This window comes from Pseudopodoces humilis, chromosome 3 (genome assembly GCF_049639895.1).
Source record: "Pseudopodoces humilis isolate 2021_Gansu_Grassland_sample_001 chromosome 3, ASM4963989v1, whole genome shotgun sequence".
Lineage (NCBI taxonomy): Eukaryota > Metazoa > Chordata > Aves > Passeriformes > Paridae > Pseudopodoces > Pseudopodoces humilis.
Window position 1 is genome coordinate 28,079,627 of NC_142202.1, and position 18,490 is coordinate 28,098,116.

Sequence of the window (18,490 nt, forward strand, 5' to 3'; positions counted from 1 at the left end):
TTCAATGTAAACCAAAACTAATGGTCAAATAATTCCACTTTTTAAAGAGCAGTATGTGTTTATGTTATTATCTGTAATCTGCATGTGTTTGGGGGCTTTTAAAACCGTGTTTTTAAAAACACTTTTGCTAATTTTCTGTTTTGACTTAGGGACCCAAAGAGGACCAGGAGTCTGAGTCAGAACTAACTGTGACCGAACTGAAGGCACTGCGCAAGCAGCAGCAAGCAAAATTAGAAAAGACAATGCTGGGAGAGGACTCTGATGAGGAAGATGAGAAAGAGGAGAGAAATGAAAGGAGTCAGAATAGTGATATGAGCTGCTCGTGGGGAATGGGTACGTGATGATGTATCAATTGACTGATACATTTTAGAAGGTCTGTAAGCTGTTTTCACTGAATATTAGGGCTGATATTCCAGCTGGCTGCCAAGAGTCACATTCCAGTCAAAGTTTTTGAGAACAAATTAATCTTTTTGCTGTTAAAAAGAAGGGTATGTGACAAGCTAACATTCAGTGAGCTCCTTTTAAACAGGAGGAGGTAACTTGCCTATGCCTATGAGAGGCCATGAAACTTAGAGCTTAATTAATGATTTTTGGTTTGCTCCTGTGATAATGTCCACACTTTTGCACAAGAGGTGAAATTTAACTTCTTGAGACTTCTATGCAGTATAGCTGTCTTTACATATAAACAGGGAGTCCACATATTAGAGCTAGATGAATTATAATTAATGAGCTTTTTGCAACAAAGTGAGTTGGGTTTTTTTGAGTGAAAATGTATAAGCTCATAAACTTTTGAAAGTTCTGAAACTGACATTGATCTGCAAAACTGAATCATATGTTAGAATAGCTAATAGCAAAAAAATATTTTTTTTTTATTTGGTACAGCGATAATAAAGTTAGGGGAAGTAATTTTATGGCATAGCTGCTACTTCTTTCAAGCTAATGAAAGCTGAAATATACTGGTGTTCTCTTTCTGAAGTTTCATGGGATTTTTTGGACTTTGTATGTCTTCTAGGTGAGGATGCTGAGGAGGATGAAATTGAAGAAAACCCTATTGCTGTTGATTTTCAGGATGTTCAAGATGCCTTTTATATGAAAGATCCTAGGAAGGCCTTACAGGGCTTTTTTGATAGAGAAGGTAATTTTTTCTTTTTTTTATTAAATGTGATTTTTTTTTTTTTTGACTTAGCAAAGTGTTATTTTGTTGTTTATTTTTGCAAGGGGATTTAAGGTGTCATATGAGAGCAAAACTTTTCTGTTATATTGTGGGTAACTTTTTTTTTCATCAAGTTTTGGTGGGGATTTGTGGTGGTTTGTTTTGGGTTTTTTTCATTAAAACTTGGCTCACCATTGTATATCTGAGACTTAGGTACTAATTCCCTCAACAAAAACAAAACCCCTCAATTTCCAGACTAATTTCTTTGGAGATGGCTGTAATTGTGTATAACTGTAAAATGGGAAAATCTAAAAAAGACAAAAGGCAACAAGTAAGTGGTCTAAAGTTTCAGTGGCTGCTAGTGAAACTTAAAGAATATTCAGTTACTTGTTAAAGTGAAAATGTAATCTTCAAGACAAAGAGCATCTGTGAATTCAGATTGTGAACTGTTGTTGCTTCAGCGCCATTTACTTTAATATATGCAGAGACAAGATTGTTTTTTTCTTTGAACTACATGTTCCTAAACAAGCCACTTAGAGATTTTTTTGGTCTGAAAAAGCCTTGATTTTGAAAAAAACTCAAACAGCATGACACCAACAGAAGATCCCATGTCTTTAAAAAAAAAAGTAAGACAAAATTGTGGTATTTATCCCTTTTGTTTAGAAGACTGTCCCATGACATTATTCTCTGCTGTAAAGATTATTTCTGCTTATTTCAATTTTGGTTACTACATCAACTTTCTTTTCTTTTCTAGGAGAAGAGTTAGAATATGAATATGATGATCGTGGGCACAACAGCTGGCTATGCAGGGTCAAGTATGTACATTTCCACTTATTTGGTACATGGAAGTTGACCGTTGAATTTGCAAACAAAACCTGAAGGAATTACTTGCTGTGTTGCACTTGGCAAGGAGGCCAGCTAGATTTAGACTTAAGCCCTGATACTGAGACAGAAGTTCAAGGATCAGTGCCTAGTTCAGTGTCTGAGTTCCATTTTTGCTCTGATGGGATTTGGATTTCCTAGGGGATGAAAATTGGGATAGCAAAGAATCTAGGTTTTCAGCTCCCGTTGTTTTGAGCAATATGTGAAGTTGAAATACAAGAGAAGAAGCTAGGAAACAATCTTTCAATTCCTAATGAGAAAGATCAAAAAAACCCCAAACTTAATTCTGTGTACCCGATTTCAGTTCCTGTATGGTGTAAGACAGTTTTTGAGGGGCTCCTGCTAGAGACCACTAATGTAATTCTTGTATAAGACAGGAGAAGGTGAGGTGGAAATTAAGTTGACAAGTCTCAACATGGTAATGATTGTACTGCTTAAAAATCCTTTCCTTCATTATGGAAACTGTTTGTTACTCATGTTGTATGGGTACAAGATACCTGTACTTAAAATGATTCAGGGATTGACATTTAAACTTTCAACTTCCTGTATTTCCAATTAACTAAATAGAGGAAAAATTATTGTTTGGACCACTGAAATACAAATTGACTTGCATGGTTAGAAAATCATGCTTGTCTTTTAATTGGTTCTATATGAAATGAAAAGTGGAAATATTTAACAGAAAAAAAAGATGTAGATGAAATGGCAGTGCCATTGTAAAATATCTGAGTAGCATCCCTGAAAAGTTGTTTGTATCTGAGCTGTTCTCTGATCCTTGAAACTGAACAGGTTGCCTGTGGATGATGCATCAGGGAAGCAGCTGGTGGCAGAGGTTCTCCATTCAGGAAAAAAAAAGGAAGCAATGATACAATGTGCACTGGAAGCTTGCAGGCTGCTCGATGCTCGAGGAGTACTGAGGCAAGAAGCAGGTGAAGAACTGTGATCATTCTAAATGTCTTAAGTTAGGGATTTGAGATTGCTATCTTGAATTTGCTTTATTGCTGAGTGATATGCAAATAATTTTGTTTCTTGCCTTCTCCTGTGCCTTTCTCAGTATCCCGAAAAAGGAAATCAAAGAACTGGGAAGATGAAGATTTTTATGATAGTGATGATGACACCTTCCTTGATCGAACTGGTGCTGTGGAAAAGAAACGACTGAACAGAATGAAGAAAGCTGGTAAAATAGAAGAAAAACCAGAGACCTATGACTCCCTGGTAAGAATGATTATTATGACATGTCAGGGTTACTCTCTCATGCCTGTACTATATTATGACTAAGATGAAATTTTAGTGGATCATGGCACTGGATGAAGGAAATGCAAGTACAGTATACTTGTAAATCAGTTTGAAATCATTGGAAAATAATTCCAAGCTTTTAAGTCCACATCCCAAAGAACTATCTCATTCTGCTTCAAAGAATAAGAATCCTGGATTGACAGGCATATGGCAACAGTAAGTCCTACAAAGACAATAGGGTGTGAGGGATAGTGTTGTGGTAGAGTTGTTAGAATGTTGTTAAGTTAATATTAGTAGTTGATAGCTTGAAATATATCTTTTTCTTTTCCCCTTTTTTAGTTGTCATTCCCCCCCCCCCCCCATTCTTTTTCTCCTGATTGTTTACCTGGCGTCAAGTTACCATGGTTACTGAAGTTTCTCTCCTCAGCTTCACGGCGAGAAGCCGGATGGAGTGGAGGGGAGACCCTGCTGGCATTTCCAGCTGCTTGAAATTTCTTTAGCCCAGGAAAGCACGGGGTTGGGAGAAGGAGACTCTTCTTTCCAGCACGGAAGTTTGTAACTCTGTTTTTCCTGTCCCAGAATGCCTCTGAGCTATGGAAGCTGAGAGGGCATACTTACCTTCCCTTTCTTTCCCTCCTGGGTTGCCAGGAAACCAGCCTCCCCGCCTCTCTCCCCCTCTGCCCCTCTGTGGAGAATACTCCTACACCTTTGTGGGCATTTGAAGAAGTTGGTGTCTGTTATTTCTTATCTTGGTGTGTGTAACCTTGATTGGTAGAAAGTTTGTAAGACGTACTGGCTGAGAAGAATAATTGGTTCCCTCTCTGATGTTCCCTCCTGCCTAGAAACCTTGTTAAAAAAGACCCCCAGACCCCAAATCCTTTGTCTTTCGCCCCATGGATTCCCCTTCACGGAAATAAACTGTGGAATGCAACCCTGGGGAGAGAGTCCCCCCCTGATTTCTTTACTCGCTTGATAGACTCGAATTTCTGAAGAAAATCAGTGAACCCCACAAACATATGCTGACTCGAACCCAGAGTGAAGAGAAACCTCATGACTGAGCTAGGTGGGCCACTCTTGGGAGGTTCGAGTCAGGATAGGAGGGGTTGGAGGGTTCAGTGGTGGTATAACAGTGCTGCAGAATAATTATGCATACTGTTGCGTTTCAGAAATGGTTTAAATAATTTTCTATGTCAAGAAATGAATAAGTTGTTTAGGAACAATCTAGACTTCTAATTTTTTTCAGCCCAGGAAGTCCTGATCAAAGCTCGGAAGTAGAAGAGTGGAAGTAATTTAATAGGATACTTGAGTAACTGTTAAAATGAGATTTTAACAAGATGAAGTCTTCTAAGCATGTTGTTCTCTCATAGGTCACAAAGCTAAAACAAGCTGAAAATGAGCTTTCTGAGATAACAGAGAAGCTGAAGGTTTCAGGGAAAGGTAAGGCATGAAGTTTATTTGATCACAGTGCTTTCCATAAAGAAAAATACAAAACTGAAAATTATGTTAGGGATTTCTCTTTTCAAGGGTTTGGGGTGTTTTTTTTCAGTGTCCACATTTCACAAAGGGATAGGAAGGTTTGCAGGTCACTGAGTTAGCTCGAGAATTCTTACATTCTTAATCAAATAGTTTATGTACTCTGTTTATAGTCACTTGGTAATGAATGCATCTTTTTCCAAAGCAAGCAACATTTAAGTTAAAGTAAGATGGCAAGTGTACAAAGTCCTGGAGTTCTGAGCAGGTAAGTATTACTGTTTATCAGCCCATATTGCTGAAAGTGACACAATTTGATGAATACTGTTTTTTCCACTCCCTTAAAGAACATTTATAAGGGAGGAGGAAAAAGCTCACATAAAAGGTAATATATTTTATTTCACTTCTCTCATTGTAAACACACTGTATAAAGGAATGGTGGGAAGAGGAAAATGTGGAGACAAAGCAGTTGACACTTAACCCATATGTTCAGTGAACATGCCAGTACATGAGGGCGCCATTCAGGTTCTAGGATTATGCATTTGTTTCTGGAGGCAGAGCCTTTCAAGATCAGTGATGGTATCTGTTAGTGAGTTATGTTTAAAAGCAAACTGTACCAGTGGCTGCGTTTTGCTTTCTGTTAGTGATGGTATCTCATGGAGTAAAAGGAAAATGGGAAGAAAATATTTTTAGGCTGGTTGTTCACATAAAAAACTTTTTAACAGAGTTGGCATTAATAAAGGCTGCACCATCAGTTTGTCAGAAGTTTCTCTGCAAGAACCCTAGCAGCAGTGTGACAGCTGGGCTATCTTTTGTTTGTTACACGGCTGTGTTTCTTCAGCTCCACACCAAAACTCATTTATATCAACATTTTTGTTGGTGATTGATTATACCAGATCTCTGTTCAAAAAGCAGTAGCATTCCACCAAGCATTCAAACTGATGTTCAGTGTATTTGAATGAATTGTTTTCAGCCTCATACTTCTGATAAATAATTAGCAATTGACCAGCAAAAGAAGAACGCTTAGATTGTCTGAGAGGTGTAATTCTATGCTTTTCTATGTTCTGATACCTTTGTTTCTACTCACACTGTTTCTCAACGAGACTGTTTAATTATATTGTAGTAGAGAATGGGTGAAGGGAGAGTCAGTTCATTTTTGTACTTCTATTACTATATAATGCTGTAGGCCCCTTCCCCACCAAAATCTGGTCATGCAATCCCAATAACACATTTTTGTAAATTGCAGGTGGTTACACAGCTAGTTTAGAGCCTTGGAAAAAGGTGCAGTCTTGGCATTTACTGAAGTGCAGAATCATTCAGTATTGGATAGAAATTCTCTAGAACTAGGCCAGGGTAAAACAAACATAGCAAATATTGCATCAATGAGTTTGGGTGTTTTCTAGATCCTTGGATTTTCTCTTATTTGAATGCTTTAGGTTAATTACAGCTGTTGAGAAAGCCAGGAGCAGGGTTATTGACCATGGAACGTTCTTAACCAATCTCAAGAGCTGTTCAGCAAAACTACTGCATTACATAGAGTTCTGAAACCTTAATGCACTTTTGTTTGCTCTGAATGATTATTTGGAACCTAAAGACAAGAGCATAGAGACACCAGTGAGTGAATGACAGGCTAAATTGCTGCACCTCTTACCAAACACTCGGAGAAATTAAGTAGTTGTCTAAAAAAAGTCTCAGTAAAGGTTCGCAAATTGTTTCCTGGGGTTCTTCAGAACTAATTACTGGTGAACTGACTTGGTATCTCTTATTCACTGGTGCTGCTGAATGCAGATCAAATATATGGAGCTCTTCAGTCTCATCTTTGGTTGCCTGTTCAGAATAAACATCAATAAGTTGATAGTGCAGTAAATAGCCCTGTAGCTTTTTGTCACTGGGTTATAAAGTACAATAGATATGATTGATTCACCTCCTAGTAATGTCAGATTTTACTTCAATAATGTAGAAAACTGCTGCAATAGATAAGGAGTGCTAATTGTAACCCTGAAAACTGAACTAGCTGGTATTAGGCACTGTTGGTGGAACTCCCTCAGCATCACTCACTGACTGAAGCACTTACACCGCTCCGCAGTACAGCAGCGACCTCTGGATTTAATTGTGGAGCTTTAATTGTTCTGAAGAATATGGCCACTCACTAAACCACATCTTTGTAATTTGATGTTTAAATCAAATTATCATTCTGTTCAGCTCTGGCCTGCAAGGATGTTCAGGCATTGTTAACAATATCTTTTCATTGTTGTTTTTTATCTTGATTCATATGAATAGTTGTGTTGAAAAAAAGAGTATTTCTATCAGAATTTCATTTATGACATGTTTTGTCATCATTTATGCTTCCATGGAGGTGGATGCTACTACTGTTTCTTACCTTTTGAAGACTTAATTCTCTAGATCTTTGAACAGTTACTGTTATGGCTTTCATGTATTTTCAAATGGTAAACTCCTTTTTGTTTTACATCAGAAATACCCTTTTCAATTGAATCCATTTGTAGGCATGAGTCATACTAGGCTTTCCTCTAATTATTTAAGTCTTGTGAAACTGCTCAAATATGTACTCTTTAGAATAACTTAATTTGTTTTACTTTTATGCATTTAAAATTCCAAGTGCTACTTAATTAGCTCAAGCTGAACTAAAAATAACTCAGTGATCAAATAATTACGCTTGTCCATATATGCAAAAACATAAGACAGAAAATACATACTGAATTTGCTACTTTTCATTTAATATTAAAAGGCAGAAAACTATCTGTCAAAAGACTTGTTAAAATTCTGGCAAGAACATTTTTCTTTGTTTGCCTCCAGGTTATTTTTGAATACCATGTAACAACTTCTGAAACACTGTTCAAACCAAAGAAAAGCATTTTTCTGGTTCTTTTTGTTTGGTTATTTTAAATCCAGGTATTAGAAATCTGTATTTATATTTTTTTATTCGTAAGAGATTTAGTTTTGCCTCCTGAGTTTCATTTTAATTAGTCAAATATGTATAATATTGTTAATATTTTGAAATTAGGTAAAGACTGTCATTACTCTTTTTCAAGTTCAAGGCAGTTTTCTTGCAGAAAATCTAGTCAGAACAAAGGTAAGTTCTGTGTGATTGGCCTAATTCATGAAATTTGGTTTGTATGCACTCTTTTAGGGGTAGAAGGCAGGGTTGATTGATTTAGAACTTTGCAAATGTTTTGACATAAACATTCCAGGAAAGTCAAAGTTGGATTCCCTATGAAGTGGTGTAGGTTTTTGTGTGTCTAGGATTATTTTAGTTTGTGACTACAGAAAAATGCCTAAGCCACTTTTTTAGGGAGACCAGATCTAGAAGTGAGATGAACAAACAGGAGTAGTACTCGCAAAGAAACATTCAGTTTTAAGAGAGGCTTTTTCAGGTAAGTGAATTAAAGTTTACTTTCAGGCTTTTGTTAGGAGAAATGCTTTCATCTTTCCAGGCCTAACAACCTCCATTATTTCACAATTCAACAGAAACTCACAGAGAGGATAGTTGTTCCTATGTATTTTATTCTCTAAAGGGACGACCTGATGATTACAGTTATCTCCACACCATAACATCTTCCATTTATCATATCTTATCATATCACATAATATCTTCCATTTATCTTGCCTAGTCCAGTCCCATCCAGCAGCTCAAGATTCTTTGGATGAATTCATGACTGAAATAAAATCAGGATGCACGTTAGACAGTGTGGCACGAAAGAAGCTTCACTTGCGGTCATTTGAACTGAAGAAAGAGCAGCAGAGACTGAAAGGGTTAATAAAGCTTGTTAAGCCTGCAGAACTGCCTGAGCTGAAGCCCCAGTAAGTCTTGGTGAAAACATAAAACAATTACTTCTCCCTTTTTTCTTACCCATGGGCAGTTATAAGCCCAGTAAATAGGCAGCTTTCCAATCACAAAAGCAGGACAGCCTTCCAAACTACCTGGCTCTTTAAGGAGCTGCTGTGCCTCTGGGCTATTGCAGCACCTATGGCTGAGGGAAATGCACAACTTTGGAGTGAGACCAGCCCAAGCTGGCAGGAGAGTAAGGTGAAGAATTTGATACTATGTACGACATGAAACTCACTTTCACTCTGAAATGTATTTGGAAGTCAAATGTAGTGGCTAGTAAGCTACTGCCTAGCAGCACAACTACAGTTTGAGAGGGTGCATGCTGGGCATATAATAATATATAATATTAATAATAATATTATATAATTATATATTTATATAATTAATATTATATATTAATTATATATTGTATGTAATATATATTAATATATAATATAATAAATTGATGCATCATTTATTAGTGGCAGCCTGATTAGAAGTTAAATACCTAATCATTTAAATTAAGGTTTGGCCTCCAAGTGTGTTTTTATATATAAATATATGTGTATGTATGCAGTTGAATTTAAGGGAGTCTGTGTGATACAGAGGGGTTTTTTCTTGCTTGTTTATTTTTTGCTTCCTGTTATGGCATATGTCTGAATCCTACAACATACAAGTAGGATGGAGGAGTCATCTCTTGCAGCATCCTCCTTGGATGCTGCAAGTAGGAGAAAAAATAAAAGGATTTTTATATATCTGCTTCTCATAGGCAGACTTTTTTTTCTTCTTTTTTTTCTTCTTTTTTTTCTTCTTTTTTTTCTTCTTTTTTTTTCTTCTTTTTTTTCTTCTTTTTTTTCTTCTTTTTTTTCTTCTTTTTTTTCTTCTTTTTTTTCTTCTTTTTTTTTTTCTTTTTTTTTTCTTTTTTTTTCTTCTTTTTTTTCTTCTTTTTTTTCTTCTTTTTTTTCTTCTTTTTTTTCTTCTTTTTTTTTTCTTCTTTTTTTTTTCTTTTTTTTTCTTCTTTTTTTTCTTCTTTTTTTTCTTTTTTTTTTCATTTGTATATATAAGATTTGTTTAATGCTTGTTTTCCTTTGTGTCTAATTTTTATTAGGGGTGGGACTTACAGTCTGAATGCAGAGAACAAGCCTAAGAAGATGAACCTGCCTCTCTTTGGTGCAATGAAAGGGGGGAGCAAATTCAAACTGAAAACTGGAAGCCTAGGGGTAAGTTGGACATGTGTTTCAAGTCAGTGGATGTTTGTGAGACCATGTTCTCAGGCTGTGGAGGCTGTAGGTGGCAGCTGTCTTCTGACATGCATGGAGGTGACATGCCTGTGACAGTGGAAGGTGCATGAACAACAAGCAGGGGCTGTTGGATGTGGTTTGCTGCCAGCAGTTGCCATTCCATGTCCTTGTACAGCCAGTTTCCTGGGGCACAGCTGTGGTCAAAAGGCTGTGGATCAAGAGAGGCAGTCTGGTGACATGAGGCTGAAACAGTGCTCTGCCTCAGCAGTGAGTCCTTTTCTTGTTTTTCTCCATCTTCATAGCCAAGATCATATCCATAATTGATTCAGTTTCCGTTATTCCTCTTATGAAAAGACTGCACTTCTTGTTTGTGGACTGGACATGTGTCTTCATCTTCCATCTCTACTAGTAACTTTTCCTTAAACCGTAACTATTTGTCATCATGAGAGTGTTTCCTTACCAGCTGTCTCTGACAGTAGTGTGTGTGCTTTCTCATGTAATGGGTGTCTGTGACATCTGCCTCTTTCTTGGCGCTGACACCCAAGTCTTTGTCTTGCAGAAGTTGCCTGTTAAGCATCCAGACATCCCTGAAAGCTTGTTAAAAACGAAAGATGATGGACCAGAGGAGGAGGAGGAGGAGGAAGAAATGGAAGAGCAGCAAGAAGCAGATGCAGTAAACAGCAGAGTGTCAAACCTGGAAATGAAAATTACAATAGAAAAAGAAACAGGAAAGGAAACTAATGCTCCTGATGGCTCTCCTTGCAATAACAAAAATCTAGAATCCCTTCAGGATGGTAAACCGTTGTTTCTGATTTTTCCAGTAATGAACATGATTCTGTTACTGTTGAACTCTTAAGAGCTATGTGAATCAAATGTTTGAGTCACAGGTTCTCCAGCTCCAGCCTATTTATTTTCCATAGCTTTTTTGCTGTGAGTCCAGAGTCCATGTGGCAGCAGCTGAGTTTCACATGGTTCTAGTCGAATCTCTGCTTTTTGGTGAAATAGAATAAATCTCCTGGATGTAAGGAAGGCTTGTCTTGATAAGCTCTGTTTCCATTAAATTGATTGTCCAAATAAAAACAACTGCAATATTTTGTTGGCAATAAGTGACATAATAAGAAAACAAATGTCTGTGCAAAGCTTCAGATCCATTTGTAAGGAGGAAAAACAATTTCAAAAGTGGTAATGGAAAGGTACCTTTGAGGTATCTCAAATCCCTCCTTTTCTGTATCAGCCTGATGCATGGGAAAACTTAGTAATGATGTTTCTCAGTGCACAATATGTTTGATAACAGAAAGCTGGTTCTAGCTTTTTGTCTTAATGCTGGACATGTTACTGTTGAAAAGCGTTTTAACAGATCACAGCATTTTCTTCATTGTATTGCAATGGACTTGGTGGATGAAATAATTTGGAAGGCTTGAGAGAAGAGTTCTTCCTGAGACAAATGTAGCAAAGACTTCCCTTTTGTGTTTGGTCTCAGGGATGCAGACCTAATCAGAGTTACTGCAGTGCCCACTAAGGTTTTCCTTTTTTTGTGTTACAGGGGTTGATTTTCTGCCTGAGCCAAAGGTACTAAGGAATGAATCTCAGATGGGACCCTCACAAGAGAAATCCCAAGGTGAATCGTACAATACAGACTATTTTCTAATAGCATGTGGGTTTAGAAACTGACTAAAGGACTTGGTGTCTTACGTGAGTCAAAGGAAACAGAGCCTAATCTAGAGCCTAAAGAATCTGGAATTGAAATGAAAGATTGTGTTTTGCTTGGGAAGTGGTAAGTGTATGGTAAAGACTGGGCATTTCCACTGTATAACAGTTGTCCTTGCTTTTCATAGTCATTAACTGTTTAGAGATTTTTTTATTTTTTTTTAAATCAGTGTGAGAAGAATTAATTCAGGAGAAAATATGATGATGCTTTTTCCTCCATTATTCTCTTGCACTAGCTCTTAACACTACAGAAGGACAAAACTTTCTTTTATAAAGTGACAAATGCTACATAACATTAGTTAATAATCTGCTGGTAACCTAGATGATGCCTCTGCATGTGTGCACAAAAAATCAGATCTTCAAAATGAAGAATGTTGGGTGTACATGGAGGAGATTTTTACAACCTTTCTATTTTTTCGTAACTCAGACTCCTTAGAATATATCCTCATCATTTCACCCATAGAGAGCCATGAGAGTATCAATATTTCAAATATTAAGTGGCAGGAAAACAGGAATTCTTTCCACCCATTAACTACAATGTTTGGTGTTTGTTTGCTTTTTTTTATAAAGCAAACTGGTCCTGCACATTTCCTACTCCTTCCTTTCTAAATCAATCACTGTAGTGATTACAGATAATGTCTTTTAGAAAATATCTGCTATTAACTAAAGTTAATATTACAGAATCATTAATAGAGGATCTTATTAAACTGCATTCAGTTACATGACTGACAGTGTACTTAACATAAGTTAAATGTAGGAAAACCAAACAGATGTTCAGCAGTATAATTCTCAAGTATGAATTGTGGTGCAGTGAGATATCTTGGACTTCCTTATGGATGTATTAATTTTTACATGAACTTCCTATAAGTTTATCTGTAGAATTGGTCATGTGTGCTGTGTCATAAAACAATTCTGCTTTCTTTCCAGCATCCAAGATAGTAAATAAGGAACCTGAAGAGACATCTGAGAAAGTTAAGAAAATCAATAACTCAAGCAAGGTCAGTTACAACACCATGATTCCTACAACTTAAGAGGAAGTAATTTCTAGGCTCTTTTTTATTAATAGTAATTTTTTTTAGAAATAGTAACAAGTCGAGCTTGGTGATAGTAGTGCTTCTCTGCTGACTAAGACCCAAATGTAGAACTATACACTGCCATTGAACACAGATTTTGGAGTCTCCGATGAAAAGATAAAGCACAGCATTTCAGGCATGCTAGAAGCTTTCTGTTCAATCACAAAAGTGTTTTTTTTCACCTTTTCACTTGGCAGTTCCTAATTGCTGCTTCTCATATATCACAAGTGTTGTAGAACACAGGTGCTCTCCAGGCTTTGGAATGTCAGTGCAATGCTTTTCTTGGAGAGTAGTCTGGGAAATACATATTGACTGACACAGAACATGCTGTACTAAAGCTGCAGTTAGTCTGTGTTTTGAAGACAGACTCATCCAGAGAAGAACCTCATCCTTCTCTGTAAGATGTGAAAGAGATGAGTTTGAGAGATTAATGTCTTTCGCAACCAAGTTATCGCTGAATTTGAATGGTTGTACCAGATAATGTTTCTCCTGTGCATAAGACTTGTATTAAAATGTAAAGTTGGTGAGCTTTGCACATTTTGGGACTCAGTCAATTGTTGCTTTCCTGGAGCTGGGAAGGATCCTCTATGACAGCCTAATGATTACTGTGAAGCTCTTCCCTTCAGAAGGCATCCCACCCTTCTGCTACTGCCATCAGAGGAGATGACTGTACTTGATGGACCATGAGTTCTGACCACTGGGACAGTTTATTTGTGGGGACCATCTAATTTTAGCCCTGCATCACTTAACTGAACCTCAGATCTTTGAATTCTGTGTGTGCTGACTGCTGCTTTGTTAGTCCTGTCAGAGGACCCAGGGATTGGTTAGGCAGAGTCCTCAGAACTGTCTTTTGTTGCTGACCTTGCTAAAGATGCTAAAGAAATCAAGAGTTTATTTATACTGGTAAAGCCCAAGTTTTACCACTGTTTTGAATATGGGAGAACAAGGCAGATTTTCATGCTGAGGCAGTCAGCACCTCCCAGCAGAGAGTTTGCTCTAACCCTGAGCATTCTCCAAATGCCAGATGGCTTAGATGTATTTTTTCTCCCATCACAAATCACTTTTTCCACATGCTGTCTCTGCCTTTGGGCTCAGATCTTGCATAGAAACTATCAACCAGAAGTCAGCTTTTTTTCTTTTTTCTTTTTTTTTTTTTTAATATTTCAATAACTTTGAATCATGTAAAACTGGAAAAAAAAATTTAAGTTGTTTATAAGCCATATTTAAAAGCTGTACAACTCTGCAGTTTAATGTTTTGAAAAACATTAGTCTTCTAAAAAAGCTGTCTTATGTTAATTTGGGGAAGGAAAGTTATTGCCGGAATGAAAATTTGTTTCAACTGCATAACTTGAGACCGTAATGATGCTACAGAGTAATGCAAATCAGTGCTAAGTACCAGCATTATTTTGAGCTCTTAATCTTGCACTCTATAGTTGTATAATTTTTTTACCTGCAGCTGTTGAAAACAGAAGTTTCTGGTGAGAAAATTATACTGATGTGGCAAAACTTATAAATCTTGGGACAGAAGAGATACTGCTGTATCAACAACTGCATTGCAAGCGACCTGTTGTGGTTTCCTTTAACATTTCAAGATGCTAGCTAGACCTAAGAACAATGAATGTTCTTTTCTTTTTGAAAACTAAGTTATCCTTATATAACACTCCAGTTTGAAAGTCACCTTAAATCCAAAGTTTCCAGTGGTATTGTGCATTGAAATCCGTAAACAGCTATTGAAAATTCTACTCTAAAGCTTTTCCCTACATAAAGAAATCCTATGTCAAATTATATCACCAGACATTAGTATTAAACTGTCCAGAAGTGGACAAGTTCTGTTTTGAGCGGGAAATTGGACTGGATGACCTCCAGAAGTCCCCTCTAAACAGCATTTTTATTAGTCTGTGACTCAAATGGAAATGAACTGGATTTATTTGAGGGTTTGATCTTTCTTTCGTATTACTGTTTTCATCCCTGACTCTTGTAGAAAAAACCTCACTTCATTATTTGTCTCTGAATTAGTGAGGGATTTAGTGGCTGTGACACATTGGTGGTGGGGTACAGCACCTTAAAAAGTCTTTTCCTCTCTTTGTAGGTCCAACAACCTTTTTTTTCCTCACAATACCCAGATGATGACCCAGACTACTGCATATGGATTCCTCCTGCAGGTATCAACCATTTCCTTACTGGTTTTAGTCTCATAACCCAGGAATCTTCCTAATGAGTTGTCAGGAAGTCCTTGTCAGTCCTTGAGAAAAAGCTAATTCAGGAATACTTTACCCAGAACCTGATGTTTTGTGGCATGTTATGCCCCATGTTTGTTGCATGGTCATGCAAGTCTTGCAGTGAAATACAGACCATATCTGTAGTAGCTTCACGGCAATGGAAAGATACACCTGAAGTATTTTTTTCAGTTTTGTAACGCCTGAGAGAGCTAACTGAATTCACATATGGTGGTATGATAACCTAGCTGAAAGGCAAGCTCAAACTTTCCCTAGGGATAAATGCTCCAACAGTGTTAGTATTCTTAGTTTTCACAGAAGTCTGTGAAATCCAAAATGCTTCTTTGCAGTTTTCTGCAAAAATCATTGGCATACAAACACTAGGTCAGCTGTTTTGGAGAAGAGTCTTGATAATGCTTCGATGAAAGCACTGAATAATTGATGCACTCATCCAACATACATTAAACTTGAATATTTTTTTATCTTTAGTTCAAGGGTGTTTTTAGGTTGGTGAGGTTATTTTTAAACAGGGTAATGAATGTTCAGTTACTCTAAAATAGAGAGCTCATTTTCGTGCACTGAAGTTTTCAGAGTAAGTTAAAAGCTTAGTCTTCACTTGATAGATTCATTACTATAATTTTTGTAAGGCTGTTGCAAGGTTATATAAATAAGAATAAATTTCACTGAAGAAAACTGTAATCAGGTGAATCATCCTTCTATAAAAAGACTGCACATCTCTGACATGAATCCACAGGACCAAATTCAGTAACTCCCAAGTCTGATCTGGGATAGTTAAGCAAGCTGTATCCATAAGAGGGAGCTCTGGTTTTTTGCCTCTGCCTGACAATAAATAGTCAAATGTTCCTCCTAAGCTGGCATTATGAGGACTTCAGAATAAAAACCCAAACAAAACAGCCACAAAAACAGGAGTACCTGTTGTAGTCTTAACATTGTTAGTAAAATTGAAATGAACTGTAAATGTAAATCAAAAGTGTAAATCGTTGCAATATGCAGTCTGACTTTTTATCCTCTGTGCTTGTATGGCTGGTACTACCTAGAGACTGTTTCATACAGGGATACACATTTCTCTGTATAAAGGAATAATGCAACTCTTCCTCTTTGTCCATTAGGTCAAAATGGTGATGGCAAGACTTACCTCAATGAAAAATACGGCTACTAAACTTCTAGTGCCCCAGAATACATCTGGGGCTTGAAGGGCTGCTGTGTTTTGGACTCTTTCACTACATGTTAAGTGATGGATAAGAGACTTGGGATTTTCAGATGCTGTCTAAATTCAAGGGCATCAGCAGCTGCTCTGGCTTTTAGCTCTCCCTGTGTGTCCTCTCTTTGACTTCCAGATAATTTTTTTTAAGTAAAAGCCCACACATTCTTCTGCCTCGTCTTTCACTTTCAGCCTTGTTTGGTTTTTTTAATTTGGCTTGAAACTGTAAGCTCATTTTTCCTTTTGTAAATAAAAGTAGACAAAAATATTAAAAGAATACACCTCTGTATACTTACAGGCTTGATAAAATTTATTCATCTTGGGTTTATGCAATTAAAATAAGAAACACTACTGATTTGTTTCTGTGGCTGCTGTTTGAAAATACTGTCATGGTAAACACAACCTAAAACTTGAGAGTTTTTTTTCCTTTCCTATGGAAAAAAGAACAACTTATATTTTGAAAAGAAAATTACTTTCATTTCTCCCTTGTGCAGTTGTTGGAATACCTGATATGGAGTGGACAAGAAATGGTGAGTGTACAGTGTTATAAAGGTCCAGAAATGCCAAAGAACTGAAGAGGCTGGCACTGCTTGAGTCAGGGGATAACAGAAGAAACAGATGGAAGGACATACTGGAAAAGCCTCTAATGGAGCCTGTTCTTGTGTCACAACATGAGCAAAGTGCCATCATAATGCAGTTCAAGGCATGCCTGGTAAATAGTCTTTGTCTGAAGGAGTACCCTCAGTGACTCAGGATTGTCCCAGAGCCTGTGCTGGGGTAAAGGCAAGGTCATGCAGAATGTGTGAGGATTTAAAAACTGTAGGCACAATCATACAGAGGCAAGGAAAACTAGAAACTACAGTCCTGCAAATCAGGGACACACATCCTTGGGGGTGCTTCCACCAGTCAGTGGCTGCATTCTCATGAACAAATCACAGGAGGGCACATCAGAAGCCAGGGTGAAGGGATAACCATATAACTCCTTACTTAACAGGCTCAAGCTACAAAACAGCATCTTTCTGCCTGTAATCTTCAGCATATGTACCAGGGTTTTGTCTGCATCTGCACACTAGGCTGGGCAGCTTAAACCTTCCTGCTTGTGGCAGAGGCATATCTTTATGTAATCCAAGGAAAGGCTGTTGCTTCTCTATTCAAAATGCCAGACCTCATAGATTTCACAGCTGTAGCACTTTGCCAGACTATTGTTCAGTTCCAGAGTGTACCAGGCAACAGCAAGGGAGTTCCATTCATCGGCAGGAGGCCTGGCAGGTTTCAGACAGAGAAAATAATAATTTGCCATTTATGCTCCTGAGAAGCACTAGGGCAAAGAGCCCATGTAAGTACACCTTTATTGCTACCATCCTAAAGTAGGTGTTTGGTGTGTCTTTTCATGAGGGGCTGCTTTGTAGTACAGACAAATGGCATTGACCTGCTGCCAGAAAACACATCTCTGGGGATAAGAGCCTGGACAGTTTGGTCCTGGCTAAGAGCATAAGCTCCCCATCTGTTTCTTTTCATAGCAGCTCACTTGTCCTCCCATCTGAATCTGATGGTAAACCCTGTTTTCATTAGGCCATCCATCTTTTGCTTCATTGCATAACGTGAATACCCAAGGTCATCCCCACTGGATGGTTCCAGTCATTTTCATGGTGGCACTTGATAAAACCATGGAAAAAGCACCCATTATATTGGAAAGTTATTTTCCTCCCATCAATGATCACTTTGCCACCCCAGAAACAGTTTCTCACTTGATACTCAACAGCTGTGTAATGCATAACAGGTTTGAACATTCTTCTTTTGGACCAGGTATGTATGTCATTTGTCAAATATCTTTTTCCTCCAGTAAGAGCTATAAACCAGTACATGGACATAGAAGTAGAGGTCACCATATTACACAGGAAGGAATCTATACAGCAATAAAGCAGCATCTTTTTATCAATTTCTTTCTTATCCTCTGTGTGACAGGCCATTACCATAATTTTATCTCCATATGATCTGCAGGCCTCCCTCCAAATTTTTACATCTTGCTGGCAGTAGTAACTCAGCTCTTCCTGCAAGTCAAAGATGGTCTGTGTACATATCAAAAATTGCTTTTTTTTCCTTCAGCACCACACTGTGCAGCCTATAATAATCCTCTTGTGGAAGAGGGCCTATGAAGCTGATTTTAAGCAGTGTTGAAGAAATGGAGGAAATAACTTCTGCAGCCCTTGATACCCACAACTTAGGGAAGACTGCTTAGTTTTATGGATAGAAAATATAAAATAGTCTATGAAAATGAAAACTCTATTTGCACATCAGTTTAACACCCTGGGTAATTAATTACAGACATGTTTTTTCTTTCAGAAGCTGCCTGGAAATGGAGCAGTCATTATAGCCTCTGGTGTAAGAGAAGCGTAGCCATGAAACTTGTGTCATTAAGCAGCTGACTGAAGTCCACATGTCCCCTCAAGCTCCCATTCTCCTTCAA

At 37.5% G+C, this 18,490-nt stretch overlaps 1 protein-coding gene across 1 annotated transcript in view; it reads left to right on the top strand.

Annotated features, from left to right (window-relative positions):
- The window catches only part of SLC4A1AP (solute carrier family 4 member 1 adaptor protein), a 17,465-nt gene extending 1,100 nt beyond the window's left edge, over window positions 1-16,365 (top strand). Inside the window, exons 2-14 of the mRNA XM_005532804.3 lie at window positions 150-333; window positions 1,013-1,135; window positions 1,908-1,968; window positions 2,822-2,961; window positions 3,087-3,247; window positions 4,636-4,705; window positions 8,368-8,557; window positions 9,673-9,784; window positions 10,365-10,599; window positions 11,349-11,423; window positions 12,440-12,510; window positions 14,675-14,747; window positions 15,932-16,365. Coding sequence (XP_005532861.1) covers window positions 150-333; window positions 1,013-1,135; window positions 1,908-1,968; window positions 2,822-2,961; window positions 3,087-3,247; window positions 4,636-4,705; window positions 8,368-8,557; window positions 9,673-9,784; window positions 10,365-10,599; window positions 11,349-11,423; window positions 12,440-12,510; window positions 14,675-14,747; window positions 15,932-15,981 — 1,545 coding nt within the window. The 3' untranslated portion in view covers window positions 15,982-16,365. The remainder of the gene's footprint in view (window positions 1-149; window positions 334-1,012; window positions 1,136-1,907; window positions 1,969-2,821; window positions 2,962-3,086; window positions 3,248-4,635; window positions 4,706-8,367; window positions 8,558-9,672; window positions 9,785-10,364; window positions 10,600-11,348; window positions 11,424-12,439; window positions 12,511-14,674; window positions 14,748-15,931) is intronic.
- The last annotated feature ends 2,125 nt before the right edge of the window (window positions 16,366-18,490 follow it).